At 43.1% G+C, this 15,746-nt stretch overlaps 1 protein-coding gene across 1 annotated transcript; it reads right to left on the bottom strand.

Annotated features, from left to right (window-relative positions):
• Positions 1-257: 257 nt before the first annotated feature.
• Positions 258-10,678, bottom strand: LOC143289607 (uncharacterized). Its single transcript, XM_076598646.1, has 4 exons — positions 10,459-10,678; positions 9,248-9,410; positions 7,383-7,660; positions 258-365 (listed from the first exon to the last, which is right to left on the bottom strand). Exons 1-4 carry the CDS (start codon positions 10,646-10,648, stop codon positions 271-273), a joined length of 726 nt encoding a protein of 241 aa, XP_076454761.1. The 5' UTR covers positions 10,649-10,678; the 3' UTR covers positions 258-270.
• Positions 10,679-15,746: the final 5,068 nt, after the last annotated feature.

Raw genomic sequence — 15,746 nt, forward strand, 5'->3', positions numbered from 1 at the left:
AATGAAATGAATATATACACATTTTGTGTGTGTGTGTGTGTGTGTGTGTGTATGACAGGATTTCTTTTTTAACAATGTTCTTTCAAGAGCCACCCCTTGACAAGTCATGACACTGCTGTGAACAGCAGATAGTCTTTTCTCAAACGCTGTGAAACTAGGTGAAACATAGGAGATGCAAACCTACACTGCACTGGTGGCAGATCCTCCGGCACAGTGCGCATCTCTTTTGGGTAGCGGAGGCTGCCGAGAAGTCGCCCATCCTGTCATGCCTCACTTGTCAGGTACACTGGGGGTGTAAGGCAGGGACTGACCTGACCTCGCCACGAGAGAATGGGGCTTAGAGGTCGACATGAACAACTCTGCGCCTGAAAGAAAGGAGGTCAGTGACAACTCTGGTTCTTCCAGATGGTCCCTGTTGCCCTGACGACTTTGGCAGCCAGGCCCACATGCAGTGGAAGGCCAGTAAAGCAGTGTCATTAGTGAAGTGGTAGGGGCAGTTGGGCAGCTCTGGTATTAAGTAGTGTCATTAGTGAGGTGGTAGGGGCAGTTGGGCAGCTCTGGTATTAAGCAGTGTCATTAGTGAGGTGGTAGGGGCAGTTGGGCAGCTCTGGTATTAAGCAGTGTCATTAGTGAGGTGTAGGGGCAGTTGGGCAGCTCTGGTATTAAGCAGTGTCATTAGTGAGGTGGTAGGGGCAGTTGGGCAGCTCTGGTATTAAGCAGTGTCATTAGTGAGGTGGTAGGGGCAGTTGGGCAGCTCTGGTATTAAGTAGTGTCATTAGTGAGGTGGTAGGGGCAGTTGGGCAGCTCTGGTATTAAGCAGTGTCATTAGTGAGGTGATAGGGGCAGTTGGGCAGCTCTGGTATTAAGCAGTGTCATTAGTGAGGTAGGGGTAGTTGGGCAGCTCTGGTATTAAGCAGTGTCATCAGTGAGGTGGTAGGGGCAGTTGGGCAGCTCTGGTATTAAGCAGTGTCATTAGTGAGGTGGTAGGGGCAGTTGGGCAGCTCTGGTATTAAGCAGTGTCATTAGTGAGGTGGTAGGGGCAGTTGGGCAGCTCTGGTATTAAGCAGTGTCATTAGTGAGGTGGTAGGGGCAGTTGGGCAGCTCTGGTATTAAGCAGTGTCATTAGTGAGGTAGGGGTAGTTGGGCAGCTCTGGTATTAAGCAGTGTCATTAGTGAGGTGGTAGGGGCAGTTGGGCAGCTCTGGTATTAAGCAGCGTCATTAGTGAAGTGGTAGGGGCAGTTGGGCAGCTCTGGTATTAAGCAGTGTCATTAGTGAGGTAGGGGCAGTTGGGCAGCTCTGGTATTAAGCAGTGTCATTAGTGAGGTGGTAGGGGCAGTTGGGCAGCTCTGGTATTAAGCAGTGTCATTAGTGAGGTGGTAGGGGTAGTTGGGCAGCACTGGTATTAAGCAGTGTCATTAGTGAGGTGGTAGGGGCAGTTGGGCAGCTCTGGTATTAAGCAGTGTCATTAGTGAGGTGGTAGGGGTAGTTGGGCAGCACTGGTATTAAGCAGTGTCATTAGTGAAGTGGTAGGGGCAGTTGGGCAGCTCTGGTATTAAGCAGCGTCATTAGTGAGGTGGTAGGGGCAGTTGGGCAGCTCTGGTATTAAGCAGTGTCATTAGTGAGGTGGTAGGGGCAGTTGGGCAGCTCTGGTATTAAGCAGTGTCATTAGTGAGGTGGTTGGGGTAGTTGGGCAGCTCTGGTATTAAACAGTGTCATTAGTGAGGTAGGGGCAGTTGGGCAGCTCTGGTATTAAGCAGTGTCATTAGTGAGGTAGGGGCAGTTGGGCAGCTCTGGTATTAAGCAGTGTCATTAGTGAGGTGGTAGGGGCAGTTGGGCAGCTCTGGTATTAAGCAGCGTCATTAGTGAAGTGGTAGGGGCAGTTGGGCAGCTCTGGTATTAAGCAGTGTCATTAGTGAGGTAGGGGCAGTTGGGCAGCTCTGGTATTAAGCAGTGTCATTAGTGAGGTAGGGGCAGTTGGGCAGCTCTGGTATTAAGCAGTGTCATTAGTGAGGTGGTAGGGGCAGTTGGGCAGCTCTGGTATTAAGCAGTGTCATTAGTGAGGTGGTAGGGGCAGTTGGGCAGCTCTGGTATTAAGCAGTGTCATTAGTGAGGTGGTAGGGGCAGTTGGGCAGCTCTGGTATTAAGCAGTGTCATTAGTGAGGTGGTAGGGGCAGTTGGGCAGCTCTGGTATTAAGCAGTGTCATTAGTGAGGTGGTAGGGGCAGTTGGGCAGCTCTGGTATTAAGCAGTGTCATTAGTGAGGTGGTAGGGGCAGTTGGGCAGCTCTGGTATTAAGCAGTGTCATTAGTGAGGTGGTAGGGGCAGTTGGGCAGCTCTGGTATTAAGCAGTGTCATTAGTGAGGTGGTAGGGGCAGTTGGGCAGCTCTGGTATTAAGCAGTGTCATTAGTGAGGTGGTAGGGGCAGATGGGCAGCACTGGTATTAAGCAGTGTCATTAGTGAGGTAGGGGCAGTTGGGCAGCTCTGGTATTAAGCAGTGTCATTAGTGAGGTAGGGGCAGTTGGGCAGCTCTGGTATTAAGCAGTGTCATTAGTGAGGTAGGGGCAGTTGGGCAGCTCTGGTATTAAGCAGTGTCATTAGTGAGGTAGGGGCAGTTGGGCAGCTCTGGTATTAAGCAGTGTCATTAGTGAGGTAGGGGCAGTTGGGCAGCTCTGGTATTAAGCAGTGTCATTAGTGAGGTGGTAGGGGTAGTTGGGCAGCTCTGGTATTAAGCAGTGTCATTAGTGAGGTGGTAGGGGCAGTTGGGCAGCACTGGTATTAAGCAGTGTCATTAGTGAGGTGGTAGGGGCAGTTGGGCAGCACTGGCATTAAGCAGTGTCATTAGTGAGGTGGTAGGGGTAGTTGGGCAGCTCTGGTATTAAGCAGTGTCATTAGTGAGGTGGTAGGGGCAGTTGGGCAGCTCTGGTATTAAGCAGTGTCATTAGTGAGGTGGTAGGGGCAGTTGGGCAGCTCTGGTATTAAGCAGTGTCATTAGTGAGGTGGTAGGGGCAGTTGGGCAGCTCTGGTATTAAGCAGTGTCATTAGTGAGGTGGTAGGGGCAGTTGGGCAGCTCTGGTATTAAGCAGTGTCATTAGTGAGGTAGGGGCAGTTGGGCAGCTTTGGTATTAAGCAGTGTCATTAGTGAGGTGGTAGGGGTAGTTGGGCAGCTCTGGTATTAAGACCCTGACAACTGTTTGTTGTGATGTTTTGAGTACTGTCAGCAAGGAAATGTTCCTGATTCAAATTCTGGGGAGTGTCTCCTTCATCTTCATCACTACCCGCATGTGATGCATGGCTCTCCAGGTGGAGTGATGAGGACAGATGAATCAGACTTTTATATCTAGACATGTTTCACCATCAAAGTTTTTACGAAGTTTCTGGGCGTTGAAGCTTTTCTGTGGGAGGAAAAATATATTCACAGTCACAGTTAGTGGAGTTACTTCTCGTAATTCAAACATGCTGAGATAAGTTCAGTGACACATGCACACACACATGCATGAACATAATTATGTACGTATGTACGTGCACATGTACGTGAATAACCCTTACTATAATCTCTGCAATTCTTCATGTTCCCTTTCCCTCCCAACGTAACCTCACAGGGTACACCAATCCTTGAAATGAGAAAGTTTCAGCGTCCCTGGTCACCCCCAGGGTACACAAAACATTCTGACCAAAACTGCATGGAAATTCAGTTCAGTCAAACCCATTGGTTTGGCATGACTGTGAACACATTTTTGCATATGTATCCACAGGAACTTACACAAAGTGTCCTTTTGAAAACAAATCTGACTTACCAATTCTCTTAGATTCTTTCTGCATCCTTTTTTTGTTGTTGCTTTTGACACCTTTCTGAGAGAAAACCTTCAATTTTATCATGCCACTGGAGTAGCTTGAATTTAGTTGATTCAGTTAGGAACAGAACCACAGTATCAGAAATAGCATTATTCCATTGCTACTTTTTCAAGAGGGAGATGAATGAGTTTCCCCTGCTAGGGTACAATGGGTGGAAACAGGTTAAAGAAAATGTGTTCAAGTATGACATGCCATAGTGTTATTCTAGTTTTCTTCACACCAGACATGCTCAACTACCTACAAGTACCAACACCAACACAACCACACACAACTCACCAACACATTTACCATGTGTCTTTATGTTTTTAAAAATAAAATGTTTTTTGTCTTGTTTCTTCCTGTTTTAAATACAATGTAGATGAGGAATATAAAAGTTATCAGTGTGGAGTAACTAAAATAAAAGTGAAGAATATAAAAGTATGTTTTATGAGTCTACAGAAATGAAAATGTTGGTGAAGAATACATTCTTATTCTTGTTGCTTACAGTCCAGCCGACCGCACAGGGCCATATCAGGACTGTCAAACCATACAAATGCTTTACCACGTAGGAGCTTTCTTGAAAGACCGGCAACAATCGGTGGTAGTGGAGGGCGCAGCTTCCAGCCGGGTCAGTGTGAAGTCTGGGGTCCCACAAGGCTCTGTTTTAGGGCCAGCGCTATTTTTGGCGTACATCAATGACTTGCCAGAAGAACTCTCCTCACTGACATGTATGTTTGCTGATGACACCGCTGTCTACCGTTTAAAGGCCTCCAAAACTGATCAAAACTTACTTCAGGAAGACCTCAAGAAGCTAGAAGCATGGGAGCACAGCTGGGACATGGCTTTCCATCCTGGAAAATGTACTACTCTCCCAGTCACAAAATCATCCTGCCCTGCAAAATCCGATTATACCCTCCACAACCATATCCTAGAAACTGTTTCTACCTCAAAATACCTAGGCGTTACCATCACAAGTGATCTCAGCTGGGACCTGCACATTAACACCATTTGTGCAAAAGCCAATAAGACCCTCGGCCTCCTCAGAAGAAACCTGAAGATCCCAGCAGTGTGCCTCATAGAAACAGCATATAAGACTTTCGTCAGACCAATCTTGGAGTACGCGTGCACCGTATGGGACCCGCATACCCAAGACAATATCAAGAAGATTGAAGCTATCCAGAGACAAACAGCACGGTTTGTGGTCAACCGGTACCACAACACATCTAGTGTCACCACGATGATCGACAGACTGCAATGGCCGACTCTGTAGCACAGACGGAAGGTAGCTAGGCTTGCCATGCTACGGAAAATAATGGACGAAGAGGCGATCGTCGACAAAAGCTGCATCGTGCCAGCCCCACTCAGACAAAGAAGGAAACATTCTCACCAGCTCAACCAGATCCGATGTAAAACCCAATACAGACAATATTCCTTCTTCCCCAGAACGATACGTGACTGGAACAACCTGCCTGAAACAGCTATAGCAGCAGACACCTTGGACACCTTTAAGTCTAGGGTGCCCCCCAATCAGTAGTTAATTAAATAATAGGTCCCCTAACCCCCCCCTCCCTCCTCTTCCCCACCCCCTCTCTTACCCTAATATTTTGGGGGGGGTTTAATTTATTTTTGGGGCCCTGCTGTCTTAGATCAGCAAGGGACCGGCTAGCTCAGAAGGGCGAAAAGTGAAGTGATAGTAGCCTGCCGGAGAACCCACTTAGAGTAGGACTAAGTTTTCATCCTCACTAATAGGTCTGTCAGCTTTCTGTAGCTTGTTTTTCTTTCATCGCAACCCAACAACAATAACAGCGTAAAAATCAAACTGATGATTGTGGCCGTCAACGCAGTGAAAGTGAAAGTGAAAAGTGAAACACAAAACTGTCACATCTACAAACAAGAGATCAAGGCCTTCAAGACTCACTTGTGATACACTTAAAAAAAAAAAAAAAAAAAGTCCTAACGGCAGATTCGAACCCTGCATGTTCGGATGAGAAGAAACTGTCTCATCCATTACACTATCGTGGCTCCTTAACTGACGTTAAAGAATTTAACATTTAAATATGCTTTTTTAAAGGGTGATAAATCGACTGCAGGTATTCGCAGTGAGAACGCTGTTTAAATCATATTATTCTGGTGTATCTCGGGTATTCAAAAAATCTTTAAGGGCTATTAAAAATTCTTTTTAAGTCCGTGGTAAAGGAGACTTGGCTATCGCTGCAATCACACTGCAACATTTAGCTGTTTTCTCTGGATCTAGGTAGATGTACAAGTTTAGTCACACCTGCTTGACATAGTTGATTCAATTACTCTTTTATGTTCATTCTAGTTTTATAGTTTTAAAGTTGATATGAAAATTAAGTATTCTGTTAAACTAGTAACATGTAGAGCCAAGTACAAGTACTTCTAAACATCGTATGAAGTGAAAAGGACTTCATTTTGAGAAAAGTCAAGACTGGAAATTTTTGCCTTTCATCAATTCAAGGGTATTAATTCTCATGGTTTATTATCTTTAACTGTGAATTCCGACTGATTCTCTGGATATTTTTATGACAGTTTGGGGCATAATCCAGTAAGTGATGAGTTCACAAATCTTTCTCTGAATAAATATTTAAAGGTCTTCTTCTCCAACTTTCCATCACATGTTATCGTGTATTGTCGACTGAAACAGGACTGAATGGGCATGTCAACAACTTGAAACATAATGACGTCGTTCGCGTTCGCAAAGAATATGAGCACGCGCTTTGAATATGTATAAATATGTGTACGCAATTGTTTTTTGCCCATGACCTTCAGGGCTCAGCCAATAGATTATAAAGTCCACTCGTATTGATTTTAGTATTTTCCGAAAAAGACCACTTGGGCGAATGAACATAGTGAAAGCCCTGTACACTGAGAGTAAAACACACAAGCTTTTTATGTAAAAAATGTAATGTTTAAGATGAGAAAGATCAGTTTAAGCAAATTAAGTCCCCTAGCATTAATTCCAGATTAATTTCTCCTTTTTACTGTCTGCACCGAAGACATGCAAAATAAATATAACTTCCATGCTTAGCAAAAGAAGTTCCTGTCTGAACAAAAAATGATAAAAATGACTGCTCTTGTTGTTGTGTCAGAACATCAGATCAAAGTGTCAAGTTTAGAGAATAAGAAAAATATAAATATAACAGTAAATTCAGTTTGCATATAATTTGGCTTCTTTTAAAAAAAAAAATTTTGTTCCCATCCCAGAGGTGCAATATTGTTTTAAACAAGACGACTGGAAAGAACTGAAATTTTCCTATTTTTATGCCAAATTTGGTGTCAACTGACAAAGTATTTGTAAAGAAAATGGCAATGTTATGTTTACCACAGACACACACACACACAGACAACTGAACACCGGGTTGAAACATAGACTCACTTTGTTTACACAAGTGAGTCAAAAACTGAACACAAGATACCAAACATTATTAAAAATTATTCATCCCCCCACATTCTGCAGAATACAAAAGTGTATTATATCAGCATGCTATAATTGAAAAAAAAAGAAAAAAGTAAATTGAAATATCCATACCAGCTTGTTTGGCAGTTTCCACATAGAGGCGGTAAACTTTGGTCTTGGGTGAGGAGGACGGCAGGAGCTGGTTGTCTCCCTTGAAGCCGGGGACACGCCCGGGGGCAGGCACCGCGTGGTCCTCAGCATACTGTCGGATGAAGCTCACCACTCGCTGTGTCTCCTCCTCAGACAGGGACCTGGTGTTGTTCTTCCTCCCACCTGTTTTCAGCTTGCGCTGCTTCAGTCCGTGCTTCTTGTAGTGAGAAGTGAGTGCACCCAGTTTCTTGCGGCCGATTCTGAAATAGCAATAACAATAGTTGTCATGATGGTAGCAACAATTCATAACAATATTTTGCTTTGGTATAGCTGAGAAAAAAATAGAATAAGATTATGCATTCTGGAATTTTTAAATCTACAGAATTCATTTTCTACTATGGCTGGGACTTTAAAATGGCTTTTTAAAATTTTTATTCAGTATACCGGCAAACGAAAACAGTAACAAACTTTGAAATCAATACCATATCTCTGGAACTAATGAAGATATCTGCAAACTTCTTTTTGATATTTGTTTGTATCAAAAAGGTTATAATTTTAATTATAATTTTAAGTTCTGCATTCTAAACTGAATTTTTTTTTTTAACTTTTAGCTGCCATTACCTAATCTAAATATGATGACTAAGAGTAAGACCTATGATTATGAATAATATTTATAAATATTCAATACTATCTTTTTCCTTACCATTAACAACCAAACATGACAGGCTGATGATTATGTCTGTGTGCTCTCAGTGCAGTCTCACACAAACACATGAAAATAGTGCTTCATCACAAAACACATGCATCCACACAAAGAATTTAAATCATATTCCCAGCTGAAGACAGATCATCATAATATAAAAATTCATGTTCACAGGTCCAAAATAATTATTGTCATGATTATAACTGTGTTAATTGCAGGGCATACTCACCATAACCACAATCATAATATCAACAGCATTTTGTTCAATATAAATTTTGAAGTAGAAGAAAAGAATAAACTGTGCAAATCATTCAGCAGCACGATTCCATGTTATCCACAATGCCCAAATTCGGGGAAGTGTCACAATGTTCGGACAAATCTATATATATATGCTATACCGTATCTACTTAGCAGATCCCTGTACAGCGTAGAATTTACCTGGTGATGGTGATGACATGACGGTTCAAAGAAGTATTTCAAATCCATCTACTTGATCAGGTAATAGCATGCCAGTCACAGTCACTGAGTTAGTGAAGTGGTTGGCATCACCAACTGACAATCTGGAAGGACACAGCTTTGAGCCTCAGCAATTTTCAGTTTCAGTTTCAACACTCTCATTGCCAAGGGTTCTTTTTTCAGTGCGCCAAGTGTGTGCTGCGCACAGGGCCTCAGTTTATCATCTCATCCAAATGACTAGATGCTCAGTTACATTTTCCAGTCAAACTTCGCAGAAAGGGGAAAAGTGGGAGTTGAACCAAGGCCCTCACAGACTCTGTATTGGCAGATCAATCAGTACTGTAATACGTAACTCATAATCATATAATATATGATATATTATATAATAAATTTATAAACAAATCAAATGTCCAAAAGCATGTGAAAAAATCTAAACTATTAAAGTTTACTCTTTTTGCTTTGCTAAACTGTCAGTCTGTGCGTGTGCGTGTGCAAAACTGTGCGACGTAACATGTCAAAATTCAGTTTTCACACAAATTTCCAATGATGAGAATGCAAAAGAGTGAAAGAATGGCCCATATCAGTATGTGGATGAAATTGATACACAGATATATAATATACATATATATAAAAGAAAAACAAAAAACAAAAAAAGATCCAATAAAACAAAATAAACAAACTGACGTACGCCATCAGTTTCAGGAATGTTGCACGGCAGACAGATCGCCCTTTGAAGGTGAAATCACATCTTGATTTCTTCCGCTCTCTCTGCTTTTTCCGTTTGCTCTCTGTGGTTGGTCCATTTCTAATATTGGAGCTGATGAGACCAATGATGAACATGTCCTTCATCGCTGCAAAGAAAGTAATTCAAAATACAATATGAATGATTAAAAGCTGCTTACACACAGAACATGATTCAGATTTCAACCGACTCATACTGGGAGGAAAAAGAAAAAAACAGAAAGAGAAAAATTGGGGGAGGGGAAGGGGGGTGGGCAATGGGATGGTAGGAAGTGCTATTGTTTGCTATGTTCTGCCACACAGTGACACAGTACTGATAGTGACATACTCATGGAACTGAAACTTGGTCAAGGTTTTCACACAATCTTTCCTACATCAAATTGATCAATCGCTTGTGACAAACATACACAGATAAATTTGATGTGTTTGTAGTGTTTATCAAGGTTTTTCCTTATCAAAAAAAAAAAAAAAAAAAAAAAAAAAAAGATTAAAGAAATCATAGCCTGTTCTTGGCCATAAAGGCACTGAATTCAAGAGCTTGGAACAAGAAGGTTGGACACAATCCTCTCTTTCCACCATCTTGACCTTCCTGAACTGAAGTGAGGTTCCCATTCACCACACGGTGGAGTCAGGAAATTGGTGCAGTGAAGTGCCTTTCCCAAGGACATCACCAAGTCTGAATGGGGCCTTGAACTGATCACTTGTTCAGTTGTTAACATTTGATCAGATGTCAAATTAAATGCCCAACTGATTCTGCTATGGCACTTTACATATAAATTATAATATGCATGCAGTTAGTTTGCTGTGACACAGATATGACATAACCCACCATTGACCATTACAATACAAATCCATTATCAAATAAAGAAATATCAAGTCTCTCATTCTGTTCCCAAACTAACACATATCATTTATAACAGACACTGATATGGAGCAAAAAAATGGTGGGAAAGGTGGAAGGGGAGGGAGATAGATAGATAGATAGAGAGAGAGAGAGAGAGAGAGAGAGAGAGAGAGAGAGAGAGAGAGAGAGAGAGAGCGACAGACAGATAAAAGTTGAATAAACAGAATTATCTCTCTCTCTTGTATGTACTCTCAGACTCAGAGAGACAGAAAGCGGGTGGTGGTGGTCTTGAATTCGATCTCGCTGCCACATACCTCTGTCCATATCTTGGAATGACCGGTTGGTGGCCATAATTTCTTCAGGCGAAAACTGCACGACGCAGCCGGATCGTTCGTCACCAGCAGCAGCAGTGCACTTAATTTGTTTGCAGTTGCAAGAAAACAGTTCCACTCTTTGAGCTTCCTCGAATGGCTGACCAGTCCGGTTCATGTCTGACTCATTCATCTTTGCATCGGTTCGTTTGTTGTCTTTTGGTGTTCGTCGTCTCTTTATGGTGGTTGGAAGCACGCGCGCTACAAGAGAAAAACAAACGACGGGTTGTTTCCCCTTGACAACTTTCAGCCAATCACCGATATCGTCTCTACCCAAACGTGCTGGATGCACTGAAATGCCACGGAATACGAAGAAGGCGCTGATAAGTTGATGGTTCAAGTTTGTTCACAACAAAGGTTGGTGTGCTGGTTGGCTGACTATCAAAACAACAACCAATAAACCAACCAACCAACCAAATAAACGAAACAAAACAAAACAAACAAACAAACAAACAAAACAAAACGAACAAAAAACAGAATGAAAACCGAGCTTTCGAACCGACATCCGCTATGTTGAAAGTATGGGGCAAACCATGCCGGGAAGTATTAAAATTATTTAAGTCCGTGATACCATCAGTATAGATGATTAACCACATTATGCCATTCAGTGTTCGCTATACTTTTCACCTCGTCACGTCACAGTGCATTGTCAAGATAAGCACAGCCGAACAGAAAACCGTCAGCGAGGTATGTGGAAGTGTGGCAATACACCGTGACTGACGAAAAATAAAATGTTATCAAGTCATCAACTGTGGATGAAGAATTGTGGAGAAAGAGGACTGAGGAGGGGTGGGAGGGGGGGGGGGGGGGGGGAGAAAGAGACAAACACTAAGACGTCGATCAGACTGAACATATATTATCGTGACACCCCCCTCCTTCCCGGCTCTCCGGCAAGAACTGAAAAAAAGGAGATCGAGGAACTACTAGTAAAGAATGGATTATACACTGGAATTTGCAGAAGGGATATCCATTGATTGAGAGGCCACTGAACTTAATATATATAAAAAAAAAATTTAAAAAAAAGAAATAAGAAAGAACTGAAAAGGTCTATTCAGTTTAGATCTGTAGTGAAACACGGACGGAGTCTACGTCATTGAGTAACCTATGATCTGGATGTAGTATCCAGAAATCGAGACAATTGAGCCAATCCGGACAGCTGGGTGGGTAATGGTCTACTACCAGTGCCGAGACGAACACACCGTGTGACACATCAGAACGGCTGACTGTCACGAGAGCGGACTGGGAAAAGGCGTACGGTGTGCTACAGACGGACCTAGAAGAATACGGCAGAGCAGACTGAGTACAGACCGGCACTGACAGCAAAACCAAGCACCCGAACTGGGAGGCACTCGCTCACGGACGTGTGCGAAAAGGGACTGCTGATTCCTGTACAACGATCAGTGAGAGTCCTCCGGCACTGTCGAGTCTGCAGGGTCTAAGTGGCACTGGCAGCGTTCGACTGTGCAGTGAGAAACGGCGTGCCCATGTTTATAGGAAGCAAGTGTGTGGGCTTAAAGTGTGTCCGAAAACTATACAGTAAACACGTTAGATCAGTGTTTTGACCAGAGGCAGGCAGACTGTAAAAAAACAACTACAACTACAAGAAACGAACAAAAACAAAACAAAACAAACAACAACAAAAAACAAACGTGTAAACTCGGAAGATAAATATGATGGAATAAGTAGGGGAAAGAAGTAAGCTCAGAGACAAGTGGGGGAAAATATAAAATGCAGCGAGGTGTGTGTGGCCAAGCATGGCTTGTCTACCTACTTCCCTATGTAACTTGACGCATCATTACGTTCTTATTGTGTGCCGGTTTGTGTGTGTGTGTGTGCCAGGGGGGGTGGGGGGGGCGACGTGCGGGGAGGGGGGGGTCATTTTTCCTGATACAGTAAAACAAAAAGATGTTGATTACAACGCTGTACACGATACTGAGATGTTGACTTTAACGATGTACTCTACAGTACATAAAAACAACCCAACACCTTTCTTCTTCACATTAAGACTGGCTTCACCCGAAAAGGGTGTCCTGTCGAAAGGGAAGCAACTCAGGCAGGAGTCAGTTTAATTGTGGTAAAACAGATTATCTCCCGTATATGACTATTTCATGCAGTATTTGAGATTTTGCTCCTACAAGAACACACATGTGATTTCCCATAGAATATACCTGCTTACCAACGTTGAAAAAAACAAAAAACAAAACAAACAAACAAACAAAAAACAACAACCCAACAACAACAACAAAAAACAACAACAACAACAAAAAACAACAACCAAAATACAAACAAACAACACCCCCCCCCCCCCCCCCCCCCGAAAATTTCGATCAGTGAAATTACTGTTTCACGCACATAATTATTCTATCTCTCATAAACCACGCATCCGCCTTCAGGGATTATACTAGCAAGACTATAATAATTATCTTCAAACACAAGCAGGCGTTTCCACAAAACAGGTCACAAAACTAATACAGTTAGAATCCAATACTTATTGACAGATACTAATTCGCAAGTAAGAAAACAATCCAGAAATTCAGTTTTGAATGAAAACAGATGCGCTCATAAACTTTCGTTTCCCAGAACCCCAGACCGGGAACTATATATATATATATATATATAAGAAAAGAAGAAAAAAAAACCAAAAACTCCTCAAGCTTCTACACAGACAGACAGACGGACACACACACACCGTGACACACACACACACACACCGTCACACACACACACACACACACACACACACACCGTGACACACATACACACACACACACACACACGAGCGCAGAACCTCAATTATTAACCTATCCCCATCCTAGCATAAACATTATTAAATAAAAAATAAATAAAGAAAAAAAAACAAAACAACAACAACAACAACTCGGAAAGCTTCTACACGCTGCCGCAGCTAATCTACAGCCCCTTCCCTTCCTCCTTTTGCACACGTACGTACGTACCCTTCCTCTCAATCCCCCTTTTTATTTCCTTAACCCTTTCGCTGCCAGGAAAATAAGATTTAAGTGAAATCTATTTGCCAGGGTTTTTTCACAAAAAACGGGTCTAAATTTTCAAAAAATTCTGTGCTCTTTGTTATTGGAGAAAGACCCATAAAAGTATATATTTTCTGAAAGGGAAATGAATAAAGAATACAAAACACATGATGTTTTCCCATTTTATGCATTTTAAGTGACATGCTGTTGTTTTGAAATCAGTGTTTTGTTTTTTGTCACATTTTCAACTTGTTCATTACAAACATTAGTCTGGTAATTTGCACAAAAATATCATTTTCTGGACAAATGGATATCTGCACACACAAAATCATACTAGAACAGCCACAATATAAAAAAAAACTGAAAAAGAAATAGATGCATTGTGACTTCTGCAAGTGATAATATGAATGTGAGGCCACGCCCCCTCAGTCTCCACCCCCCTCCTCTTCACCCCTCTCACACCGTCACGTCATCAGACCGCGTTGGCTGAGTGCCAAGAAAATAGCTCATGCGGTGCCCTGCTAAAAATTCGTCTGCTGGAGTTGAACAGCCTGCATCACTCACTGATAGTTGTATCTTGGCCACTCTCTTGATTGCTCCCTTTATTTTCTATCAAATCGTCCTATAAATGTTCACCACTGTCTTCTCCTTCGAATTTATGCTCCAATTCTTTCTGAGCATTAGCTAAAGAAAGTAATCTTGGTTGATTTAGTTCGTCACGATCGCGTGTCTTGAGCACGGCGTCAGTCCGACATTTTGTTGAGCAAGCGAGAAGAGGAGCCAGGCAAAGACTGCGGCCAGTAACCCAACCAAAACGTTCAAATAAAGGACTGCCTTATGACGCAGATGGTGTTTCTAGCTATGAATAGAATCCAGAAAGATTCCCCAAGCTAAAGCTACCAGCATTTTTGTCAACGAACTGAATGCAAAGCAGGGAAAAGTCAGAATATTTCGATGACGAGTTATCTCGTCATGCAGGCAGCGAAGCATACATGCTTGCCATGACGAGTTATCTCGTCATGCAGGCAGCCTAGGGGTTAACACCCCCGACACTCATACTCTCCCTGCTCTCTCTCCTTCCCTCCCTCACCCTCTCCTGGAAGTCCTCTGAGCTCGGTTCCCCCCCCCCCCCCCCCCCCCCACCACTCCCCTTCCACCCACACCCACTGTACTCCGGGCCGCCCCTCACCCCCCCCCCAGCACCCCTCCCTCTCCTCCTCTCTCCCACACCCCAGTTTCCCTCTCACCCCAGCCTCCACACAGACAAGACAAGCGGCAGAGTTTGCACACTTGACATTTCCAAGGGCGGTTCAGTCGGCCGGGGCCCCGTCTTTTACCACTAATGAGTTGGATGATTGGCCTGGAAGTAATTAGGCGGCGGCATAGCCCCCTACACAGTATAAGCTGTACTAGTGGTGGTGGTGGTGGGGAGTGAGGGTGTGGGTGGGGGTGAGAGTAGGTAGGTAGGTATAAGCAGGCTTAATTCCTTGATGCTACTGCTGCTCTCGGGTCTCTGTCTGTACTGTCTGTCTCTCTTTCTCTAGTAGATTCTCCCTCCTCGATCCCCCCCCTCTCCCGATGCCCCCCTCCCCCTCCACCTCTCCCCTACTCCCTCCGTCGTCCGCCTCCTCCCCCCCTTCTTGCCTTCCCGCGACCTCCCCCCCCCCGCCCCTCCATCTCCACGCCACCGCCACCGCCCTCTCCCCTAATCGCCCCCTTCTCCCTATCTCAAACCGGCCAGCCGATCTCTCGGTTTTAGTGTTGCTATGTGCGTATGCATATATATATATATATATATATATATATATATATATATATATATATATATTATAATGGATACTTATATCGCACACTATCCAGAAATCTGCTCTAGGTGCTCAGTTTACAAAAAAACACGTTTGTTTACATACCACATTGCATCAATGTCACGTACACACACCACACATGTGACTAAAAAAACTAAACACACACACACACACACACACACACACACACACACACACACACACACACACTGCATGCATACATTTTAACATACTTAATGTACATAGCAGCTACTCTCAACACATACGCACACATAGGCACGCACAAACACAAACATACATAAACAGACGCGTATTATATATATATATATATATATATATATATATATATATATATATATATATATATATGTGTGTGTGTGTGTGTGTGTGTGTGTGTGTGTGTGTGTGTGTGTGTGACTATACACATACATATACATCT

Source organism: Babylonia areolata, chromosome 14, assembly GCF_041734735.1.
Source record: "Babylonia areolata isolate BAREFJ2019XMU chromosome 14, ASM4173473v1, whole genome shotgun sequence".
NCBI lineage: Eukaryota > Metazoa > Mollusca > Gastropoda > Neogastropoda > Buccinidae > Babylonia > Babylonia areolata.

What these genes read in the sequence shown, in the direction of transcription:
- LOC143289607 (XM_076598646.1), bottom strand. Translation starts at nt 10,648, where the DNA reads ATGAATGAGTCAGACATGAACCGGACTGGTCAGCCATTCGAGGAAGCT. An exon ending in ATTCCAAGATATGGACAGAG is followed by an intron (nt 9,411 to 10,458) that starts GTATGTGGCAGC and finishes CTTTCTTTGCAG; the next exon opens with CGATGAAGGACATGTTCATC. An exon ending in GGAAACTGCCAAACAAGCTG is followed by an intron (nt 366 to 7,382) that starts GTATGGATATTT and finishes CCTTTCTTTCAG; the next exon opens with GCGCAGAGTTGTTCATGTCG.